Source organism: Argiope bruennichi, chromosome 11 (assembly GCF_947563725.1).
Source record: "Argiope bruennichi chromosome 11, qqArgBrue1.1, whole genome shotgun sequence".
Taxonomy (NCBI): Eukaryota; Metazoa; Arthropoda; class Arachnida; order Araneae; family Araneidae; genus Argiope; species Argiope bruennichi.
In genome coordinates, this window is record NC_079161.1 from 2702889 (window position 1) to 2723315 (window position 20427).

The 20427-nt window shown below is 27.1% G+C and overlaps 1 protein-coding gene across 50 annotated transcripts in view; it reads left to right on the forward strand.

Moving 5' to 3' along the window:
• The window catches only part of LOC129957578 (uncharacterized PE-PGRS family protein PE_PGRS54-like), a 173601-nt gene that overhangs the window by 129043 nt on the left and 24131 nt on the right, over positions 1-20427 (forward strand). For 45 of the 50 annotated variants that reach the window (XM_056069967.1, XM_056069946.1, XM_056069970.1 and 42 more), the window contains 20 exons: positions 1430-1453; positions 1757-1771; positions 1894-1917; positions 2069-2083; positions 2206-2229; positions 2384-2404; positions 4058-4117; positions 4322-4372; positions 5247-5288; positions 6792-6827; positions 8423-8446; positions 8873-8887; positions 9010-9033; positions 9185-9199; positions 9322-9345; positions 9499-9519; positions 11457-11516; positions 12922-12972; positions 16201-16257; positions 17003-17068. In XM_056069967.1, coding sequence (XP_055925942.1) covers positions 1430-1453; positions 1757-1771; positions 1894-1917; positions 2069-2083; positions 2206-2229; positions 2384-2404; positions 4058-4117; positions 4322-4372; positions 5247-5288; positions 6792-6827; positions 8423-8446; positions 8873-8887; positions 9010-9033; positions 9185-9199; positions 9322-9345; positions 9499-9519; positions 11457-11516; positions 12922-12972; positions 16201-16257; positions 17003-17068 — 669 coding nt within the window. The remainder of the gene's footprint in view (positions 1-1429; positions 1454-1756; positions 1772-1893; positions 1918-2068; positions 2084-2205; positions 2230-2383; positions 2405-4057; positions 4118-4321; positions 4373-5246; positions 5289-6791; positions 6828-8422; positions 8447-8872; positions 8888-9009; positions 9034-9184; positions 9200-9321; positions 9346-9498; positions 9520-11456; positions 11517-12921; positions 12973-16200; positions 16258-17002; positions 17069-20427) is intronic. The other 5 variants (XM_056069966.1, XM_056069953.1, XM_056069964.1 and 2 more) reach the window with 5 other exon arrangements.

A 20427-nucleotide genomic window follows, 5' to 3' on the forward strand; every position in this document is an offset into this window, starting at 1 on the left:
ATTCAAATGAATGTACTGTTATTCATTTAATTCGTAAAATTTAAGAATTACGATGATTTAATAGTTTTTCATTTTTCATCTATCATCATTTGTTGCGATTTGACTTCCCTCACTTTTTTAGATTCTGACCTAGGTTTAAATAGCGTGTTGTTATTAATATTATGGCATTATGACAAGGATAGAGAGACAGTGGAAGATTTGAAACATTAGGTCTAAAAGGCAACAAACTTTCACTATTATATTGACACAATTATGTGCCAAGTTTGATCATTTCATTTGGAATAACATTTCGCATTCTTACGTATGGCAAAAGAAGTTTGCATAGATGTATAACGACATAGGCATGATGAGGTACCAATGAGTCTATTAATATTTTTGCTGTTTCCGACATTTGTGCTCGGACACAAGGCTACAATATGATATTTTTCTCATTTTAATTTTGCATTCGTAGGAGCATTATTTGCAATCATTAAAATTAACTTCTTTTCGTAAGCCATATTTAGAGGCGAGATAATTTTTTTTCGATTTCATAATTCATTAAAAAATGTGTTGTTATTGTTGTCTTGTTCAGTAGTGCAATAGGATTTGATCTGTCCAAAAGTGTATAAAACGGCTTTGGCCACATCAGTAACTCCAGTAGAGTAGAGGAGTTGATGCAGTGAATCGAGATGGATCTTGAAGAGCTTCGCCAAAATGGCTGGGCAATCAAATATATGGTCGGGGGAGAATGCAGTATCAATGCAGTGAGAACAAATTCTGTAGCGTCGATGGCCATCGGAAGATATTTTTCATTTCATTAAAACATTTATCAAGCTTAAGTATTCATTTGAAAATTTTAAAACTTGTGAACTAAAATAAGCAAAATTGGTATTTCTATAATATGAATTCATTTAAATATTATTTTAATGATTTCTTTCTATTATTTTTCGTAGGATTATTTAAGGATGTTAGATGTCTTCCAATTGATTACTAATATTCTTTTCTTAAACGTTTCATAAAAATGATTAAAAATTACTACGTAAATCGGAATTTAAAATCTTTGCCGCGTTTCAAGCTGAACGTAACAAAACTGACTTCATGCGTAATTAAGTTTTGCACTCTTTTTACAGTAAATCAAATTTGACTGTTTTAACTTCAGGTATAACAGAACCAGTAATTTTTGTAACTTGAATATAAATAGAAATATAATGAAAAATAAATAAATTTATTATAAAATCTTTTTTAATAAATTTGAAAACTTAATTTTTGATATTTTCATAGTTATCCTTCCAAAGCACGAAAAATAGATTTGCTGAATCAAAATTAATAAACTTTAAAGAATTCAATATTTCAAAACTAAAAAAAAATTACTATTTATGCTTTTCTATGTTTTAATAAAGAATGGGAAAAATGCTTTCTTTTGATATATAATATTCATTTCTACTTTCAGGAAACTTGGATTTGTCTAATTTAGGTGAGTCCAAATTCTAGTGTCATCTTCACACTTTAATGCAAATACTATGAAAATTAACTACATGAATTAGATAATTTTCCGAATTAATTTTCGGAAGCGATATAATATTGTTCAATATATATTTCTGGAAATTCATATTTAAATAAATAATCCTTGTATTAATTGTTGATTATTTTCAATAAATTTCCTGAAAATTAGAAATATGTGCTACGAAGTGATAATGTTTTCTATATTTTAGTTGAATAAGTACAAATTTATTTAATTTAATAACTAATGCCCAATTTACTTTTTTTGAAATTTCAGATTTGTCTGACCTAAGTGAGTTTAAATTAAAAATTTTCATTTCATATTTGAATTTTTATCTTATTATCATGAAACATATCTATATGAATTAAATTTTACAAGATTTGTTTTATATTGTTCATTATATCCAATTTTAGGTAACATTGATTTATCCAAATTGGGTGAGTGTCAATTGATGAATATTTATTATACATCTCTTGAAATTTAAAAAGTATGCACTACAAAGAATTACATTTCTCAACATTTTTTGTAATATAGTCAAACTGATTTTACATTACAATTGATTCTCTCTTTTCTTTTTGAAAACTTTAGATCTATCTGACTTAAGTGAGTCTGAATTTAAAATTTTTATTTTATATCTTTCACTTTATCTTAATATTATGTAAAACGTCTATATGAATTATATTTACAAAGTTCCTTTTAATACTGTCCACATTATCCTATTTTAGGTAATATAGATTTATCCAAATTAGGTGAGTTCAATATCTATTATTAATAGTTTGAAAATTTATAATTTTTATAAAAAAATGAAGAATTTTATTTCAAGTTTCACAACATTTTAAGAAAAACCAAGTAAAATATCTTTTCTTTGAAATTAATGTTCTCATTTTTCTCTATGAATTTCAGATTTGTCATCTTTAAGTGGAGGTGAGTCCAAAATTGCAATTATTTTAAGGCTTGAAATTTAATCTACATATATTAAATATATAATTTTATATATAAATTAGTTATGTAAGCGGCAGAGGATTGTTTTAAAATTAAAGCAACATTTTTAATTGAGTTCAAAGCAAATTATTAATCATTAGCTGCTTTGTATAGTTCTTTGTTAAATCAAAATGCGAACAGATTTGAGTCCTTTCGGGATTCATGTTAAAACGGTATGTTCCACAGTAACCGCTTTTTTGTGAAAATTAATTATTATCTGTAAAAAGAGCACTCTGGATGTTCACAATTTTGATCAAATTTAACGATTTTGAGCAGAGAGAATTACATCTTTAAAAGTCAGTTTCCGAGGAAGGATCGGAGTTACACTTATTTTGTTTAGCTTTATTAAATAATGAATACGATTTAGTAAAAAGTGGTTCTTCTTGATATATATATATATAATCAGACAGTTATTCACCTAAATCTCAGAAGATATTTTTAGAATTAGGAGAGAGTAGAATTTCGAAAATTTCTTGTCTTATTATCTTGATAATTACATTTTGCTAAATTTCTTCATATAGCCATTTAAAGAAAACAATCACTTGTTGAATTTTACAAATTTTTTTATTTAAACTGCTTCGATGCAATCGTCTTTTTTGAAAAAGTTTTCAAATTTTTCATTTCATTTTTGTAAAGATAGAATTACGATCAAATCCATTTTACACTCATGCGCTAGGTAACTGAAATTTTGCTCGCTTTCTTATTTTGAATGACCGCATACTGTTTTGATATTCTTGCTCATTAATCATCAGTTGCTCTTTAATTGGTTTCTGTACGGCTGGCGTAAAAATATAATGAGTTTCAAAAACACTAGATTTTCTACTTAAAAAAAAAGAAAAAAAAATCATTGTTCAACCAGGGTAGCACAATTTTATATTAATGTTCTCAGTTTAGGCCGATGCATTTATTAAAATTATATTTCCTTTTTTCTTTTTTTTTCTTTCGTCGGTGATATTTGAAATAAAAATATTTTTACTCAATTTTTAATTATTACTTTTTTTATAATTTCAGCAAGTGAATTTCTAATTTTATCTTTCACACCCACTGTCATAGAATTATATGCCGATTTAATGCATATTTATAGCCCTACTTAACACATTCACAGTACAATAGATTCTCAGATTTATGATATAGTTTAATCATAATTTAAAAAATCAAGGAAACAGGTTACTTTTATTGTATAATGCTAGTATTGCTAATCCCATAATTCTTATTTTATGATAAAAAAGCTTACAAAATAAAACACAAATGAATTTGAGACGTGTAATAAAATCCTTATCTTGAGAAATTTCATTGAATCATCAGCTTTAGCCATCAATACACTTTATAATTCCTTATTATATAAAGTTATCTTGTAATGAATTAAATGCTAATTTTTTTCTGAATTAAGGTATTGTAATCGATGGAAGAGTTGTGTAGATTTTCTTTCAGCGTAGCACATTAGAGACAAAAAGTTCAAATAAAAATTCTCATGTCTATGAACTTGAAATAAATAAAAATAAAAGCTTGGAGAGCAAATGGAAAATCTCAAATTTTTAGAACACGAATTTCATTTGTTATTATTTATTATTAAAGAATTTTATTTGTATATTTTAGTTGACTTAAGTAACTTGAGTGGATTAGGTGGTTTAGGAGGAGGTTCCAGTGGATCCGGAGGTAATATAAGATTATTTCTTATAAATTTCGCTCATAAAAACTATAACAAGTGATTTTACCACATGCAGTTAAGAATTTAAGGATTTCTCATCATTAAATATTTGCATTGCACTACAATATTTTATAATTTCATTTCATCTCGTATTTCACCCATGTTTTATTTCTTTAAGTTTCAAATATTTATCTTTATTTTTTCTAAATTAGGTGGCTTCGGTGGCATAGGCGGTTTAGGAGGAGGTTCCAGTGGATCAGGAGGTATTATTAGAAAATTCTATAGACATCTTAAATTAAATAAATCCAATAACTAGAACGCATGCAATTAACACTAAGTGTACGAAACAAAAGATTTTGATGGATTTCAGTTGCAAGAGCTAAATTATAAAAACTGTTGTAATATTTCTTCCCTATATACGCTGACGTCCAGTTTTGTAATAAAGAAAATATGAGCTAATATTTATCATTCCCTCAGATCTTTAATTCCGGAATTCTTTATATTTTTACAGTACTAAGGATATCCGTTCAAAATTCCTAGTGAGCTAGTTTAACGGATAATCGCAGTTAACTCCATTTTATTTTAAAGAAGTTATTTTTTGGTGACAAACGTAAAATTAGTTACATTTGAGTTCTTGGTGACTTCATAGCATTGTCTGTCGGACAATTAGAGTCAAGTATTTACCAAAGTACAAGTAATAATACTAAGTATAAAAGAGCCATTTTTTTACATTTCGTCATTGTAACTGAAATATATGAATATTTGAACAATATATGAATCATAGAAGATAGAATAATTTTGGATTTATTAATGTAATCACAGCAGATTTAGCTAAATCTTATGATTCGAACCAATTTTAATCTTTTTATAGTCATTTTTTAATCGATGCGATAAAGAATTTTTAAAGATAATACCTAGGTACGGACTCTTCCAATCTGTTAAGTGATCTTAAAGAAAGTTATGAAAAATCTCCCCTTAAATTTAATTAGTTATATATATTCAAATTTCTCATTATTTGAAAAATGTATAAATGTGATTTATTTTACGCCAAGTTTTAATTTATTATCTTTTAATTTCGATTTTCATCTAGAAAATTTTTCTTTTCGATTTCAATATTTATTTATATATTCATTTTAGGTGGCTTGGGTGGATTAGGTGGAGGTCCCGGAGGATCTGGAGGTAATACGAGAAGATTTTTTTTGTAAACGGAGTTGTTAAAACTAGCAACTGACTATGACAGAAATAAGATTTCCTAGCTTTCTCACCATCAAGACAAATCATAAATTAGAATTTAAATGGAATAAAAATATTTATTAACTGAGATGTCCGTCTCTATTAGGAATGTGTCTGAAACGAGTATAAGTCACTGTTAAGTCGAAACAGACAAAAAATGTGTAAATCTTATAAATATTGTTAAAGAAATATTTCTAATTCGCATTAAGGTGATGTTTTAATTTCTGAATTTAATGCTATTGCAAAAACCAATGCTCCATAGCATATTTTATGAATTGTTGACCAGAAAGATACACTCTTTAATTTCACCCAAATCGAAAGATCTTGGGTTAATTTTGGTACTTGCATGTGACTTTACATTTTAAGTGTGAAACATTTTTATAGCTCAAGCATTTTTATAGAAGGCTTGAAGCATTTTTATAGAACACTTGAAGCATTTTTATAGCTCAATGTAAAAGTCAAAAATTTCAAATAAACCGAAATAAATATAAGTACGTTTAGCGACATTTAATACTGAAAAAGAGGGCTTCATCGTTTGGTTGAGTACCATGAGTATTGAATTCTAACCATTACCAAAACTGATTAATATTACAGTAAAACGCTAAATTAATGAAATTTTGCATGAATTTTCGATAGATATTATAGTTGATGGAAGTTGGTAAGAATTTGTAGAACTTCAGTTTTCAATATTTCCTTCTTTCTTATATTTTGCTTAAGGGCCAAATATAAGAAGGACAATTCCAAATTTTTGCTAGTTTATCTTTCACTTTGTATTTTTTTATGCATTTATTGCCTTTTTTTTCTCTAGAAAGTGTTGATGAGAACAAAAGACAATGCAAATCGTCACTTTTATTTATTTCTGTACACATCTACGTGATAAATTTCCACTAAAACGAAATTAGAGATGCAAATAAGTTAGTTTGCAAAATTTGGAAAAATTTTCTGTATTTATGTGTAACGTTATAGGAAAAATGCAGTCAGAAGCAGTAAAGCAATAAAAGAAGGGCACAATAATATTCGCAAAAGAATTATACCCTAGACTTCATTCTTATCCAAATACAAACATTCCTATCTAAATTTCCGATTTTTATTTTTCAGGTGTTTTGTATACAGCATGGAATATATGATTGAACAAGTAAAAGCAAAAACAGATTTATTTGTAAAGCCGAAGTGTGAACATAATTGTTTTAACATAGATACTGAGTTTGTTGCAAATATATGATACCAGAGTGACCATAAAAAGAATAGGAAATATATAATTTTGAAAGTGAATCTCTTTACACACTTTTTTATATTTTATATCTAAGGAGATTCATGGTTTGGTGTAAAGGAATGAAGAAACTAATCACCCTGATGTTGAGATAAGGTTTCTCCTACAGCGCGTCTATAAATTGTCAGCCAAATACTAAAATAATACATTATTCTGACTTATTAATAATTTTCTTTCAGATGGAAGTGGCCCTAGTTTGCCCGGATTAAATGGAGGTGAGCTATGTATGATTTACTTTTTATCATTTTGACATTCTAAGTGTAATTATGAAAACAAAGTGGTCATTTTCTCTTCCTACCACCGCCTTTTTTCTCCACTTGCACAATCAGTCACGCGTGACGAAAATATTCTAAAAATATTGAAAATAGGAAAAAATAAACAATTGGTATTTTTCTTTATACAAATGAATGCAAAGTTTGTAAAAATTAAGAATTACGATGATTTAATCATTTTTCATATTTCATCCATGATCATTTGTTGCGATTTCACTCCACTCACTTATTTAGAATCTGACCTAGGTTCAATTAGCGTGTTGTGACATTATGACACGGATAGAAAGACAGTGAGAGGTTTGAAACATTAGGTCTAAAATGCATTAAGCTTTTACAATTATATTAATACAATTATGTACCAAGTTTGAGCATTTTATTTCGAATATCATTTCGCATTCTTACATATGGCAAAAGAAGTTTCCATAGATGTATAACGACATAGGCATGATGAGGTACCAATGAGTCTATTAATCTTGTTGCTGTTGACGACATTTGTGCTCGAACACAAGGCGACAATATGACATTATTTTTCTAATTTAAGTTCGCATTCGTAGGAGCATTATTTGCAATTATTAAAATCAACTTCTTTTCGTAAGCCATATTTAGAGGCGAGATAATTTTTTTTTCGATTCCATAATTCATTAAAAAATGTGTTTTGTCTTGTTCAGTAGTGCAATAGGATTTGATCTGTCCAAAAGTGTATAAAACGGCTTTGGCCACATCAGTAACTTCAGTAGAGTAGAGGAGTTGATGCAGTGAATCGAGATGGATCTTGAAGAGCTTCGCCAAAATGGTTGGGCAATCAAATGTATGGTCGGGGGAGAGTGCAGTATCAATGCAGTGAGAACAACTTCTGTAGCGTCGATGGCCATATATTTTTCATTTCAGGAAGATATTTTTCATTTCATTAAAACATTTATCAAGCTTAAATATTCATTTGAAAATTTTAAAACTTGTGAACTAAAATAAGCAAAATTGGTATTTCTATAATATGAATTCATTTAAATATTATTTTAGTCATTTCTTTCTATTATTTTTCGTAGGATTATTTAAGGATGTTAGATGTCTTCCCATTGCTTACTAATAATCTTTTCTGAAACGTTTCATAAAAATGATTAAGAATTACTACGTAAATAGGATTTTAAAATCTTTGCTGTGTTTCAAGCTGAACGTATCAAAACTGATTCCATGCGGATTTAAGTTTTTAGTCTTTTTACAGTAAATCAAATTTGACTGTTTTAACTTCAGGTATAACAGAACCAGTAATTTATGTAACGTGAATATTAATATAAATATAATGAAAAATAAATAAGTTTATTATAAAATCTTTTTTAATAAATTTGAAAACTTAATTTTTGATATTTTCATAGTTATCCTTCCAAAGCACTAAAAATAGATTTGCTGAATCAAAATTAATAAACTTTAAAGAATTCAATATTTCAAAACGAAAAAAAAAATACTATTTATGCTTTTCTATGTTTTAATAAAGAATGGGGAAAATGTTTCTTTTGATATATAATATTCATTTCTATTTTCAGGAAACTTGGATTTGTCTAATTTAGGTGAGTCAAAATTCTAGTGTCAACTTCACACTTTAATGCAAATACTATGAAAATTGACTACATGAATTAGATAATTTTCCGAATTAATTTTCGAAAGCGATATAGTATTGTTCAATATATATTTCTGGAAATTCATATTTAAATAAAATTAGGATGTATTAGGAATGTATTAGGAAAATTAGGAAAGAAATGATAATTTTGCGAATTAATTTTCGGAAGCGATATAATATTGTTCAATATATATTTCTGGAAATTCATATTTAAATAAATAAGCCTTGTATTAATTGTTGATTATTTTCTATAAATTTCCTGAAAATTAAGAAATATGTGCTACGAAGATATAATGTTTTCTATATTTTAATTGAATAAGTACAAATTTATTTAATTTAATAACTAATGCCCAATTTACTTTTTTTGAAATTTCAGATTTGTCTGACCTAAGTGAGTTTAAATTAAAAATTTTCATTTCATATTTGAATTTTTATCTTATTATCATGAAACATATCTATATGAATTAAATTTTACAAGATTTGTTTTATATTGTTCATTATATCCAATTTTAGGTAACATTGATTTATCCAAATTGGGTGAGTGTCAATTGATGAATATTTATTATACATCTCTTGAAATTTAAAAAGTATGCACTACAAAGAATTACATTTCTCAACATTTTTTGTAATATAGTCAAACTGATTTTACATTACAATTGATTCTCTCTTTTCTTTTTGAAAACTTTAGATCTATCTGACTTAAGTGAGTCTGAATTTAAAATTTTTATTTTATATCTTTCACTTTATCTTAATATTATGTAAAACGTCTATATGAATTATATTTACAAAGTTCCTTTTAATACTCTCCACATTATCCTATTTTAGGTAATATAGATTTATCCAACTTAGGTGAGTTCAATATCTATTATTAATAGTTTGAAAATTTATAATTTTTATAAAAAAATGAAGAATTTTATTTCAAGTTTCACAACATTTTAAGAAAAACCAAGTAAAGTAGATTTTCTTTGAAATTAATGTTCTCATTTTCTCTATGAATTTCAGATTTGTCATCTTTAAGTGGAAGTGAGTCCAAAATTGCAATTATTTTATGGCTTGAAATTTAATCTATCTATTTATCTATCTATCTATATATATATATTAAATATATAATTTTATTCATCAGTTATATAAAGTAATTATGTAAATGGGAGAGGATTGTTTTAAAATTGAAGTAGTAGTTTTTTAAATTTATCATTTATTTATTAAACATTAGCTGCTATTGTATAATTCTTCTTTAAATCATAATGCGAGCAGATTTGTGTCCTTTTACGATCCATGTTAATACAGTAACCGCTTTTTGGTGAAAATTAATTATTATTTGTAAAAGGAGTACTCTGAATGTTCACAATTTTGCTCATATTTCAAGATTTTGAGCAGAGAGAATTACGTCTTTAAAAGTGTGTTTCAAAGGAAGGATCGGAGATACCATTCTTTTTATTTAGCTTTAGTAAATAATGAATACTATTTAATAAAAAGTGTTTTTTTATAGATTATTCCAAATTGCAAAATTCAGCCCGCCGACTAGTTTATAGCTGGATTTCAAATTTTATCTATTAAAACAATAATTTTCTTTTGATAAAAATGTTTGCATGCAAATCGGGGTAAAATATTCACTCGAAACACCGAAGATTATTTTAGAAACGCTAGACAAAAAAGAATGTCAAAATAATTCAAATATGTCAAGATTCTGATGTTTTGTTTCTTGATAATGCTATATTTACTTCATATAAGATATATTTAAAAAATTACCTCTTGCAAAAATTCACTTGTTCTTTTTGATTTAAACTGATCAGATGCAAATATATTTTTCAAAAAGTTATTAATTTTTTATTCCACTTTTATAAAGTTTAAGTTATAAAAAAATGTGCTTGGGGATTGAGTCATGTGCTTGGGGATTGAGATTTGGCACGTGTTCGTATTTTAAATGACCATATACTATTTTGATATTTTTGCACATAAATCGTCAGTCACTCGTTAATTAGATTTGTTTCCGTCTGTTTGGCGTCAAAATGTAATGGGTTTTTAAACATACATATTCTGGTTAATATTTAGAAGAGAGATAAACAAATTTTATTGCTTAGTTCGCTTACACAATTTTGTATTATTTTTCAATATTGATGCCGATGCATTAATTACAATTATATTTCTCTATTTTCTTTTGTTTTCTTCTGTCGGCGATATTTGCTATAAAAATATTTTTACACGATTTATTATTTTTTTTTATAATTTCAACATCTGAATTTTTATTTCAGATTAACTTGTAAATTATGCTCTTTTAAATTGTAAATTATGCTCTTCAATAAATACATTTTATCACAACCACTCATGTAGATTTAGATGAATACAAAATGCATATTTATAATTTACTTATACACATGCAAAAAAATAATATACTTATTTTCAAATGTACAGTGTCATAGATCCAGTAATCTATTGCTAATTTTATTCATGATAAAAAAAGATGGAAAAATCGGACTTTTATTGTTATTCTTAGAATTATATTATATTTTGAATTATATTAGTCTTATAATTCTACATTAGAGATACAAATTCTTCAAAAATTAATTCACAAATAAGTTTGGGTTCCTTCAACAAATACATATTATTTAATTTTTTTTTTTACTTATTTCTCCACTTTATTCTTTTATGCATGTCATAATTTTTTATTACATCAAAAATTGTAAGGAATTCAATAATTGGTTACTAATTATGTTCTTAATTAAGATCGGTTTCTAATTAATTCTTAATTAAGCAGACTTGAGCAAATTTTCTAAACTTCAATGCATACAGGTCAAAAAATTGTATTCAAAAAATGCTCGTTTATGCGCTTGAAATTCATTAAAATGAAACCATGAAGTACAAATGAAAAATCTCGCATCTTTACTACAGTAAATTCCTAAAAATATTTTTTTCTTTTCTTTTAAAGGAAATATTAATGAATTATATTTTTATTTTTTTAGTTGACTTAAGTGACTTGAGTGGATTAGGTGGCATAGGTGGGGATTCCATTGGATCTGGAGGTAATCCGAATAAATTCTTTTTTAAATTGAGGTTCTAAGATCTAATGATTGATACATACAGTGAATAAAAGTATCCTCTCTGTTTTAAAAATTGATTACTTCGATTTCTAAAAAGAAAAATAAAAGGCATAATCAAACATTTAAAAAAATTTCTAAATTGTTTGTTCCTTATAAGAAAATTAATGTTAGGGAGATTTAAATGTGTTTTCTACTGGTAAATACGCCAAGTAAGTAGATTATTATTATGATCTTCATGATAAAAATATGAAAGTTTTCATTTAAACCCAAACACACAGGAAGGGCACATATAAGTAAAAATTTTAAATGACTTTTAAAAATTATTTTTTATATACTAAATGCTGAAATCATGGCAAAGTTGTCTTTTTTATAAATTACAAATTTCAATAGATTTTTTTTTTGCACTGAAACAAATATTTATAGTATGTTCGTCTTGTTTAGCCCATGTGGATTTGGCGGTTTAGGTGGAAGATCCAATGTATCCGGGGGTAATTTAAATGCTCCTATTTAATTTGTTGGCTTAAATATGTAAAGAATATAATGTGGGTGTTTATAAAAATTTTGAGAGTTCTTTTTGGTAATAAATAGATAATTTGATTCAGCAAAATGCAGAGCATTATACGAAGTTAGTTTTTTATAAGCGAATTTTACTGGATAATAAATGAAATAGTGTAGTAGTTTCAAGCAGTAGTACTTTAAGTGAGAGCGCTATATAAATAATAATTATTAAAATAATTTTCACAGATTGCTAAAAAACAGAATTTTCTTTTAAATATTTACAGGTCAAGATTAAAAAATTATGAAGGAAAATAAAATCGAAATATGAATGAAAGTTATAAAAATATATTATATATATAAAATAGAATTTTATTTTTAACTCTTTTTAATTTAATTTAACAAATCAGTACTTTATTGCTTCCCCACTTTTTTAATCTTTAATACGTTTATTTATATTTTATGGAAAGTATTATTTATTATTTTGTACTTTATTAATCAGTATTAATGATTCAATTATTATTAATTGTTAAAAATTATTGTATTTAAATTTTATTTAAATATATAACGATAATACATAATTTATTTACTAAGAAATCATTTGATCAATAAAGAGAAGCGATTGAGTGATAAATAGGCTTTGAAAATGTACAAATATTTATATTGTCATCGATTGTACATTTGTACAGAAATTCTGTACTGCTCTCTATGAGGAAGCTATTACACTACATGAGGAAGAAAGTAAAAAGTAATTACAAAATTCTATGTTTAGAAACATAAAGCAAGTTAAATAAGAGCCTACAGAAAACTTCTGGAGTATTCTCTGTTTTCTGCAGTTGAAATTTCGTTTAAGTGCTTTTCGCTTGAATTATTTATATTAATTATGTTTTAGGTGGAGAAGCCGGGTATGGATCCAGAGACGATTACAGTGACTACAGCTCAGGTAATTTAAATGCATTTTTTTTAAATGTGTCTAATAATGTGATTGTAATATATAAGATTAATAAAAGTTTCACGATTTCTTTAAAATACTGTGAAAATAATTTTTTTTTCTTTAAATGAAATGAAAAAGTAAAAATATAAGATTCAAAGAAACCTGGCAATACGCCTAATAAGCAAGAATGTTAATTACCACATTAGAAATAAAGTAAATTTAATTTCAACCGTATATAAAATTGCACCAAAACGTATATTTAAATAATCATTATATAACTATTTTTTTTGCACAAAATTACAATCGTTCCTAAGCATTGAGCATTAAATCGCTGTGTTAAGGCAATCAATATTTTTAATGAAATTTCAATAAGCACATGACGAGGAGGAAGACGCATTATTTAATTTCAGAAGTGTATCTGTGCTTATCGGTATCGGGCTGCGCATTTGTGGAATCACCTGATGAGTGGTTTAAGTTCAAGGGATTGTTTTCTGTATGAAAAACTCATAAGAATAAGTATGTCACGTAACATTTACAATCCATCAGAATTGTCTATCCATTGGCTGAAGTAAAAGATCGCACAATTCGAACATTACAACAAATTAACGTTCAAATGAACGTAACAAATTAATTCGCTGGATCAACAATTTTTTGCCTTATGATTCTGGTCAGTGGTTCCTGACTATTGGCTCGGGTTATATTAGCTTAATAATATTTAAAGAAAACCATTTTTCAAAGCTTATTTTTATGGCATAAACTAGAAGTAATTTTTGGTCAAATACCCTTAGATATGCAGAATACGTAAAACACATGTAAAAGATCGCACAATTCGAACATTACAACAAATTAACGTTCAAATGAACGTAACAAATTAATTCGCTGGATCAACAATTTTTTGCCTTATGATTCTGGCCAGTGGTTCCTGACTATTGGCTCGGGTTATATTAGCTTAATAATATTTAAAGAAAACCATTTTTCAAAGCTTATTTTTATGGCATAAACTAGAAGTAATTTTTGGTCAAATACCCTTAGATATGCAGAATACGTAAAACACATGTTTGCCTATTTAGGTGCTATCTTTTGATTAAAAGACAGTGTTCAGCTTGTTTCAAAAACCATTTAAATTAGCACAAAGTGTAACACAACACGTTTTGCTTGTGCAGATTTAAGAAGTGAGATGTGATCGGTCACTTTCAACCCCTTTCCACAGTGCATCGACGTCGATCAGTGAGGCTGATACTTTGTATTTCTATTTGTCATGGATTTGTCCTAGGGGATCCCGCTCTCTCTCTCACACCTATCGGGAGTGTTCCGATTCGATGCTTTCAGTTTTCATCATTTTCCTTAGGTAGAATCAATATAACTGTAAATTGAACAATCCGGAATTAAGCTTCAAAGTTCAAGCGAAACGAGTACTTTCCTTTCGAAGTGTGCCGTTTCAAAACATTGCTTTTCCTTCACAATGTGCGCTCACAATGCATCCATAATTATTGTAGGGCAAAAAGCATTAGGTATAGAAATTGAGTTCAATAATGAAAGCTTTTTTTAGTCTCAATTTTTTTCGTAGAATCAAAGCTTAAATTTGGAATAATTTAATTATATCAGTAAGATTTTTTTTTGTCTTTTTAATGCGTACACAGACACACTCGAAGGCAGATTAGTAAGAAGATATACACTACTTAACATAACAAGGATAAAAATAGTATAGAAATTTTTAAATAATCGGAATTATTTTTTAAGCATCATTTTATTCTGTGTATTGCCTGCATTTATTTAACTATGCTCTGAGTAAAATGTTCTGGTCTCAAATAAAGTGCAGATATGCAAAATGCTACGCTACATTGAGAAAGTAGTTTCCTGTTATGTAGTCCTCCTCTCTGAAACAACAATTTGCATATTAATTAAGATGGTAAAAATATTTTGATTAGAATTCATTAGTTCTGAAATAAACCAATCGTTATTGAATCTAGTAAAAATAATGAGGTCTTAGATCTTTCGCAAACATTTACGATTAAGAAATATGACAATTTACGTGCATAATCTTCATAAATGCTCTCTAATAACTTGTAACTGCACGAACATCGAACAAAGTACACGCACGTTACATGATCAGGAATTTATAAAAAAATATAATTTGGATTTTATTATTCAATATAAATAAAATCAAATACATGCAATTGACATTCAATTAAATTGATAGTTTTCGATCAGGCTGTATATTTATTATTTTAAATAAGGGCTTATTTGGCTCCTAGGTACCGTGCTTGGAAAGAATTACAGAAAGGCTTTCATATCTCAGAATCATTTCTAAGAGTCGTACATTTAGCAAAATCCCGTCTTATGTCCATTTTTTTTCTTCAAATGTAATATCTATGCACTTTCAATCAATAATGTGTTAATTTCTGCAAACTTTCAAAAATGAAAAAATTAATTCGTTCCCACAGTTTTATAAATTTTGTATACGTTTTAATATATGCTATAGTTTCAACAGATATAGGTAAAATGTATTCTACCAAATAAATGATACACCTAAAATATTTCTTTAGAAACTAGAATCCATTGCTTATTCGGTATTTTTGATTCACTAGAATGCAGATTAGATTAGGAAAAAATATATTTAACAATTTAATCGAAATGTGGAATCTTTTCAATTTCAAATATTACCCAACATCCGAATACAGTAAATAAGTGAATTCTCATGTGTTCAAATGTAAGCCATGGTTTTTCTCTCTATATCTAATTCTCTCTATATCTATATTGAATTTTCGTTAAAAAATTTCTAAAAAGAAAGTAAGTTTTGTTTCTTATTAGCTCTTGGGCCATATAGCTTGTATTGCATATAACTGAAACAGTCGCTAATAATTCTACTTGACCTTAACTGAAATTATATAAATTTTCTTCACTTCGTTTAACAAATATTCAATGTTATATAAAAATATGAATACATGTGTTATAATAAGCAAAACAACTGTTTCTCATATATTCTACAGCACTTTAAAGCATGATAACGCAATGTAAGAAATAGCATACCACTATTATATACTGAAGTATTATTTTTTCAATATGTTTTTCAAAACGTATGCAGTGTTGATATATTATTAAATTTGTTTTATAAAAACATTATATTTTAAGCAAATTAAAATATTTCAATCTTTATTATTCGCCTGAATTTTATGCATAAGATGACAAATGACATATTTCTAATACTAATTGCTTCATACTTTCATTACATTTAAGATGATTCAGGATCAGGAACCTCGGGCATGGGTGGAGGCGGCTCAGGAGGTGGAGGAGGTGAGAGTTTTTAGACGATTTCAATCAAAAAAATGAAAAATGCAGAATTTTATTTTCATTTAAAAAGACGATTCCCTAAGAAATGACTAAAAAATTAATGCTTTTTAAAAAAAAATCTGTTTTGAATAGGATATGCAGAAATAGTCCCAAATTCATATCTCGAAAATGAATTATAATAGTAATACATTTAGTAAAATCCTGTATTTTTTTTTTTTTTGCAGTTGTATTATCTATTTACTTTCAATGAATAATGTATTCATTTTTAAAAATCTTAAAAATTTAAACTTAATGCGGTAAAACTCTTTTGTAAAATAAATATTATTGTATCAATAGATACGAGTTAAAACTTATTCTGCCAAATAAATAATAAATCTAAAATATTTCTTCTGAAAAAGGAAACATTGGCTTATTACGAACTGTGTGGTCGCAGGAATGGAGATTGCATCAAATATGACTGAATCGATTTACCATCCATTCTTCAAGAAATTATTCTTAGCCGAAATTTCAGCTAGTTACACAGAATCCTAAACTAAGAATACTAAACTAAAGTTTAGAATTTCATTTAATTCAAAAAGACAATTAGTTTTGCTTATAAAAATACATTTTTATGTTCATACAGAAATCATCCAGAAAGTCAATAAATGCAAAGATTATTCAATGTTCTTTGATTTTAAATATTAACCTTTCTTGAATTCTCATTTAAGCAATTACACACATGATAATTATAACAAGTATTCTCATATAGGTCTCTTGTCTGGTGGCTCAGGTGGATCTGGGGCTTCCGGCTCTGGTTCGGGAGACTACAGCGACTGTAAGTTATTTTGTGTTGTAAGAAGAATATTTATAAAATAGTAATTAAAATCATAATTGTTAAATTGATTGACGTTAATCGTAGGAATTTTCCTCCCCAACAAATTGTGAGAGCTCAATGGAGCTCAAATATAAAAATGTTTTCATTCATGATATTGTGATTTTCTGAGTTTATATCATTGAGTAGAAATGATTTGTAATTAAACTCATTTGGCATTTCTACAGAGATTTACTGTTTTTACCATTCTTTCTTTATGTGTCATGGTGATACCAGTCATAAAAGAAATAGGAACTCTGCCATCTACATGAAGGATTTATGTGTATAAATAATTAGCGAAATAAGTAGACTATTTATAATTCTGACATAAATTTATGTAGATGTGAAACATGCCATTCGTAAAAATGTATGGAAGATAATTCTGGTAACATATGAAAAGAAAAAATAATTTACAGTGTTTTTGAAAACTGCATTATTAGTATGAATAGCAATAATGTAAACCAAACGGTACAATAAAGTTTATAGGACAAAACCTTTAACAATTACTAAAGTAAATCAACTATTCAAGATTTCTTTTTTCGATTAGAATGGCAATGTTCAATTCTAACTCATCCTGACGATTTACTCACCAACAAGTACCAACATAAACATTCAATTAGTAATTTATATGTTGAATTTCGCTATTCTGCTGAAAATATTATTCATTTATATTTTAAGTTGAGATAAATATTTTTTGTACCAATCAGGTTTATATGGTTCACGCATAGGCTCTTAAGGTTCCACTGCCAATCTAGAATGAATAGTTGTCGAGTTGTGATAATGATGACTTATCAAGCATTTTTAGAAGACTGAATTTTAAAAGATTGTATTATTCAGTTATTAAAGTTTTCATACTTTTAACCAGATTGAAAATTGTTGATTAACTGGTTTTTAAAAATATTACAGCTGCTAGCCGGAAGGGGAAGTTAGATTCTTTTGTCCGGGGATTAAAGGAAAACAAATTCAGCAACACATGCTTCTATGATTTCAATAAAGTTATTGCTCTGATAATGACAATGAAAGAGAGTGAAAGATGAGGAGCTTTTCTACGATGTCTTGTAAATGTAGATTAAAACTCGGAGAGTGATTATGACTTTTCAACAAAACACTTCTCAGCAATGAAGTTATTTAAAAACTTTCATTGCAATGATTATCTCTTATAGCGAAGTGACCAGTGTCCGAAGTTTTAATAGTGAGGGAGGATGTTGTAAGAAATGAAAATACCACAATTTCACTCATTCAAAACGAATGGCCAATCCAAACTAGACGCGCGCCTCTAGCTTCCTGGCAACATGCATTCAATGAGTCAGTTTATGCAGAATCTAAATTATCCTAGTGATAGGGATCGATTCCTTCCAGCGTTTAATATTTTAGAAATGTGTTAATTTCAACTTTTAAAGATTGCTTTTAGATTAAACATGGGAAATATTTCTAAATTTGTTCACGAGATTCATTGCTCTAGATAGTATAACCAGTAATATCTTGTCCAATTTTCCTATTTTCTGGGGGGAAAATGCCTTTTTTTTTTTTTTTTTTTTTTTTTAAATCTTCAATCGATTGTTGCATTACGTATTTTAATATATACGTGCATTTAAAATTGACCTAACACATACGCATTTTTAAAAAAGACCTAAAATTAGAATAACCCTTTTTCATGAAGCCCTCTTACCTTGAAATAGAAGCTTTCATTTTATTTTGTGTATGTATTGCATTTTTATCTAAAACCAAATATACCAAGAAATATTTCTTATAGATCGAGGACTTTGCTCCATTATCAATTATTGAGCCATATAATCCTTATTGCATGCGAATAAATAGTTCATCTTTTATTTTATTAGATCTTAGTTGATATTTCGTTACGTTTTATCAAGTTTTAATTCCTTTAAGCAAACTCAAAGCTTTTTAATTTATGCAAAGATGTAAGAAGTAAATATTTCATGTTACCAAGTATCCACTTTTGTTGTTATCACAGAAATCATTGTCCGTGTTTGCTCAGAGCAGATTAATATGATAACAAATGCAATCATTATTCATTCACTATCCGTCGCGCACAAGTTTATTCATTCAGGGATTCTGTTTTATCTTTTAGATGAATATAAGATCTTTCAAATATTTTCAGTCAAGTGGATCTGGTATATCAGGTGGCGCCGGAAATGGCTCGGGTGATTACAGCTACAGTAAATTAGTTTGCACTGAAAATACAATTTTTAAAAAAAATAATGAATATGCTAACAAGAGGGGGATAGATTTATGTTCAAACTATTATATATTGTCCATTGATCGAGACCCTATTTCAATTCACAATAAACACGCTTCAATTTTATAAAGAACATGAACTCAACTGTCTAATTTAGCTATTCAACAAAGAAATATTTATTTTCTAACGTATTCTGGGGATGACCAAGTAACAGAAATATTTTTATCGAAAGACAGGCTTTTGCCTTTATAAATATGTAGAGAGAATTGTTGTATTGACGATAATGATAAATAGAATTCTAAATATAAAACATGTAATCCATAAATAAATTTGGATGTATAAATACAATCAATAGCATACACGAAAGTCATCTATCTTTAAGTACGAAAAAAATTTTGATTTTCTAAGTTATAACTCGGGTCAAAAATTATTAATACAAATATGTAAATAAATATATTAAGAAGAATATTGGAAATGGAATAATTGCACGGGAGCAATAAGAGCAATTTAAACTGCTCAGTCATTCTTACCCGCATTTCTGTAACGATGAAATATAATAAAAATATCGATTCTTCGAAAATAATAATCGAAATATAATAAAAATATGAAGAATGCTAAACACTAGCATATTCTTCATATATATTACAGTTATATGCTAGGGTTTAGCATTATAAAAAATAAAGAATTTTAATACATGATTAGTTAATATCGGATATTCGGTTCCGATAGTTTTGCTACAATTTCATTACTCCCAAAATTCAAAATAAAAAATGCGTAAATCAATATTACGTTGTAAGTAAAAAAACTGTTCTGCGCAATTTTACATATTTACAATTATGCATTTCCTCAAAAAAAAAAAAAAAAAAAAAAAGGATTTGTTCCTAGTAAATTGATTTGATGTTCATTTCATTAAAAAACTGTTATAAATTTTATAAAAAACTGTTTTAAAATTTTAATTATTTGGCAAATATATATTTTATTTAATATTATAATAATAATAGCAACTGCTTAATAGTATTTGAAACTACTTCATATATTTTAGAACACTTTGAAGTATAATAACACAATGCGAAGAAAATAACATGCTGTTATTTTCTTGTTGATATATTCAGCGCCATATTAAAAT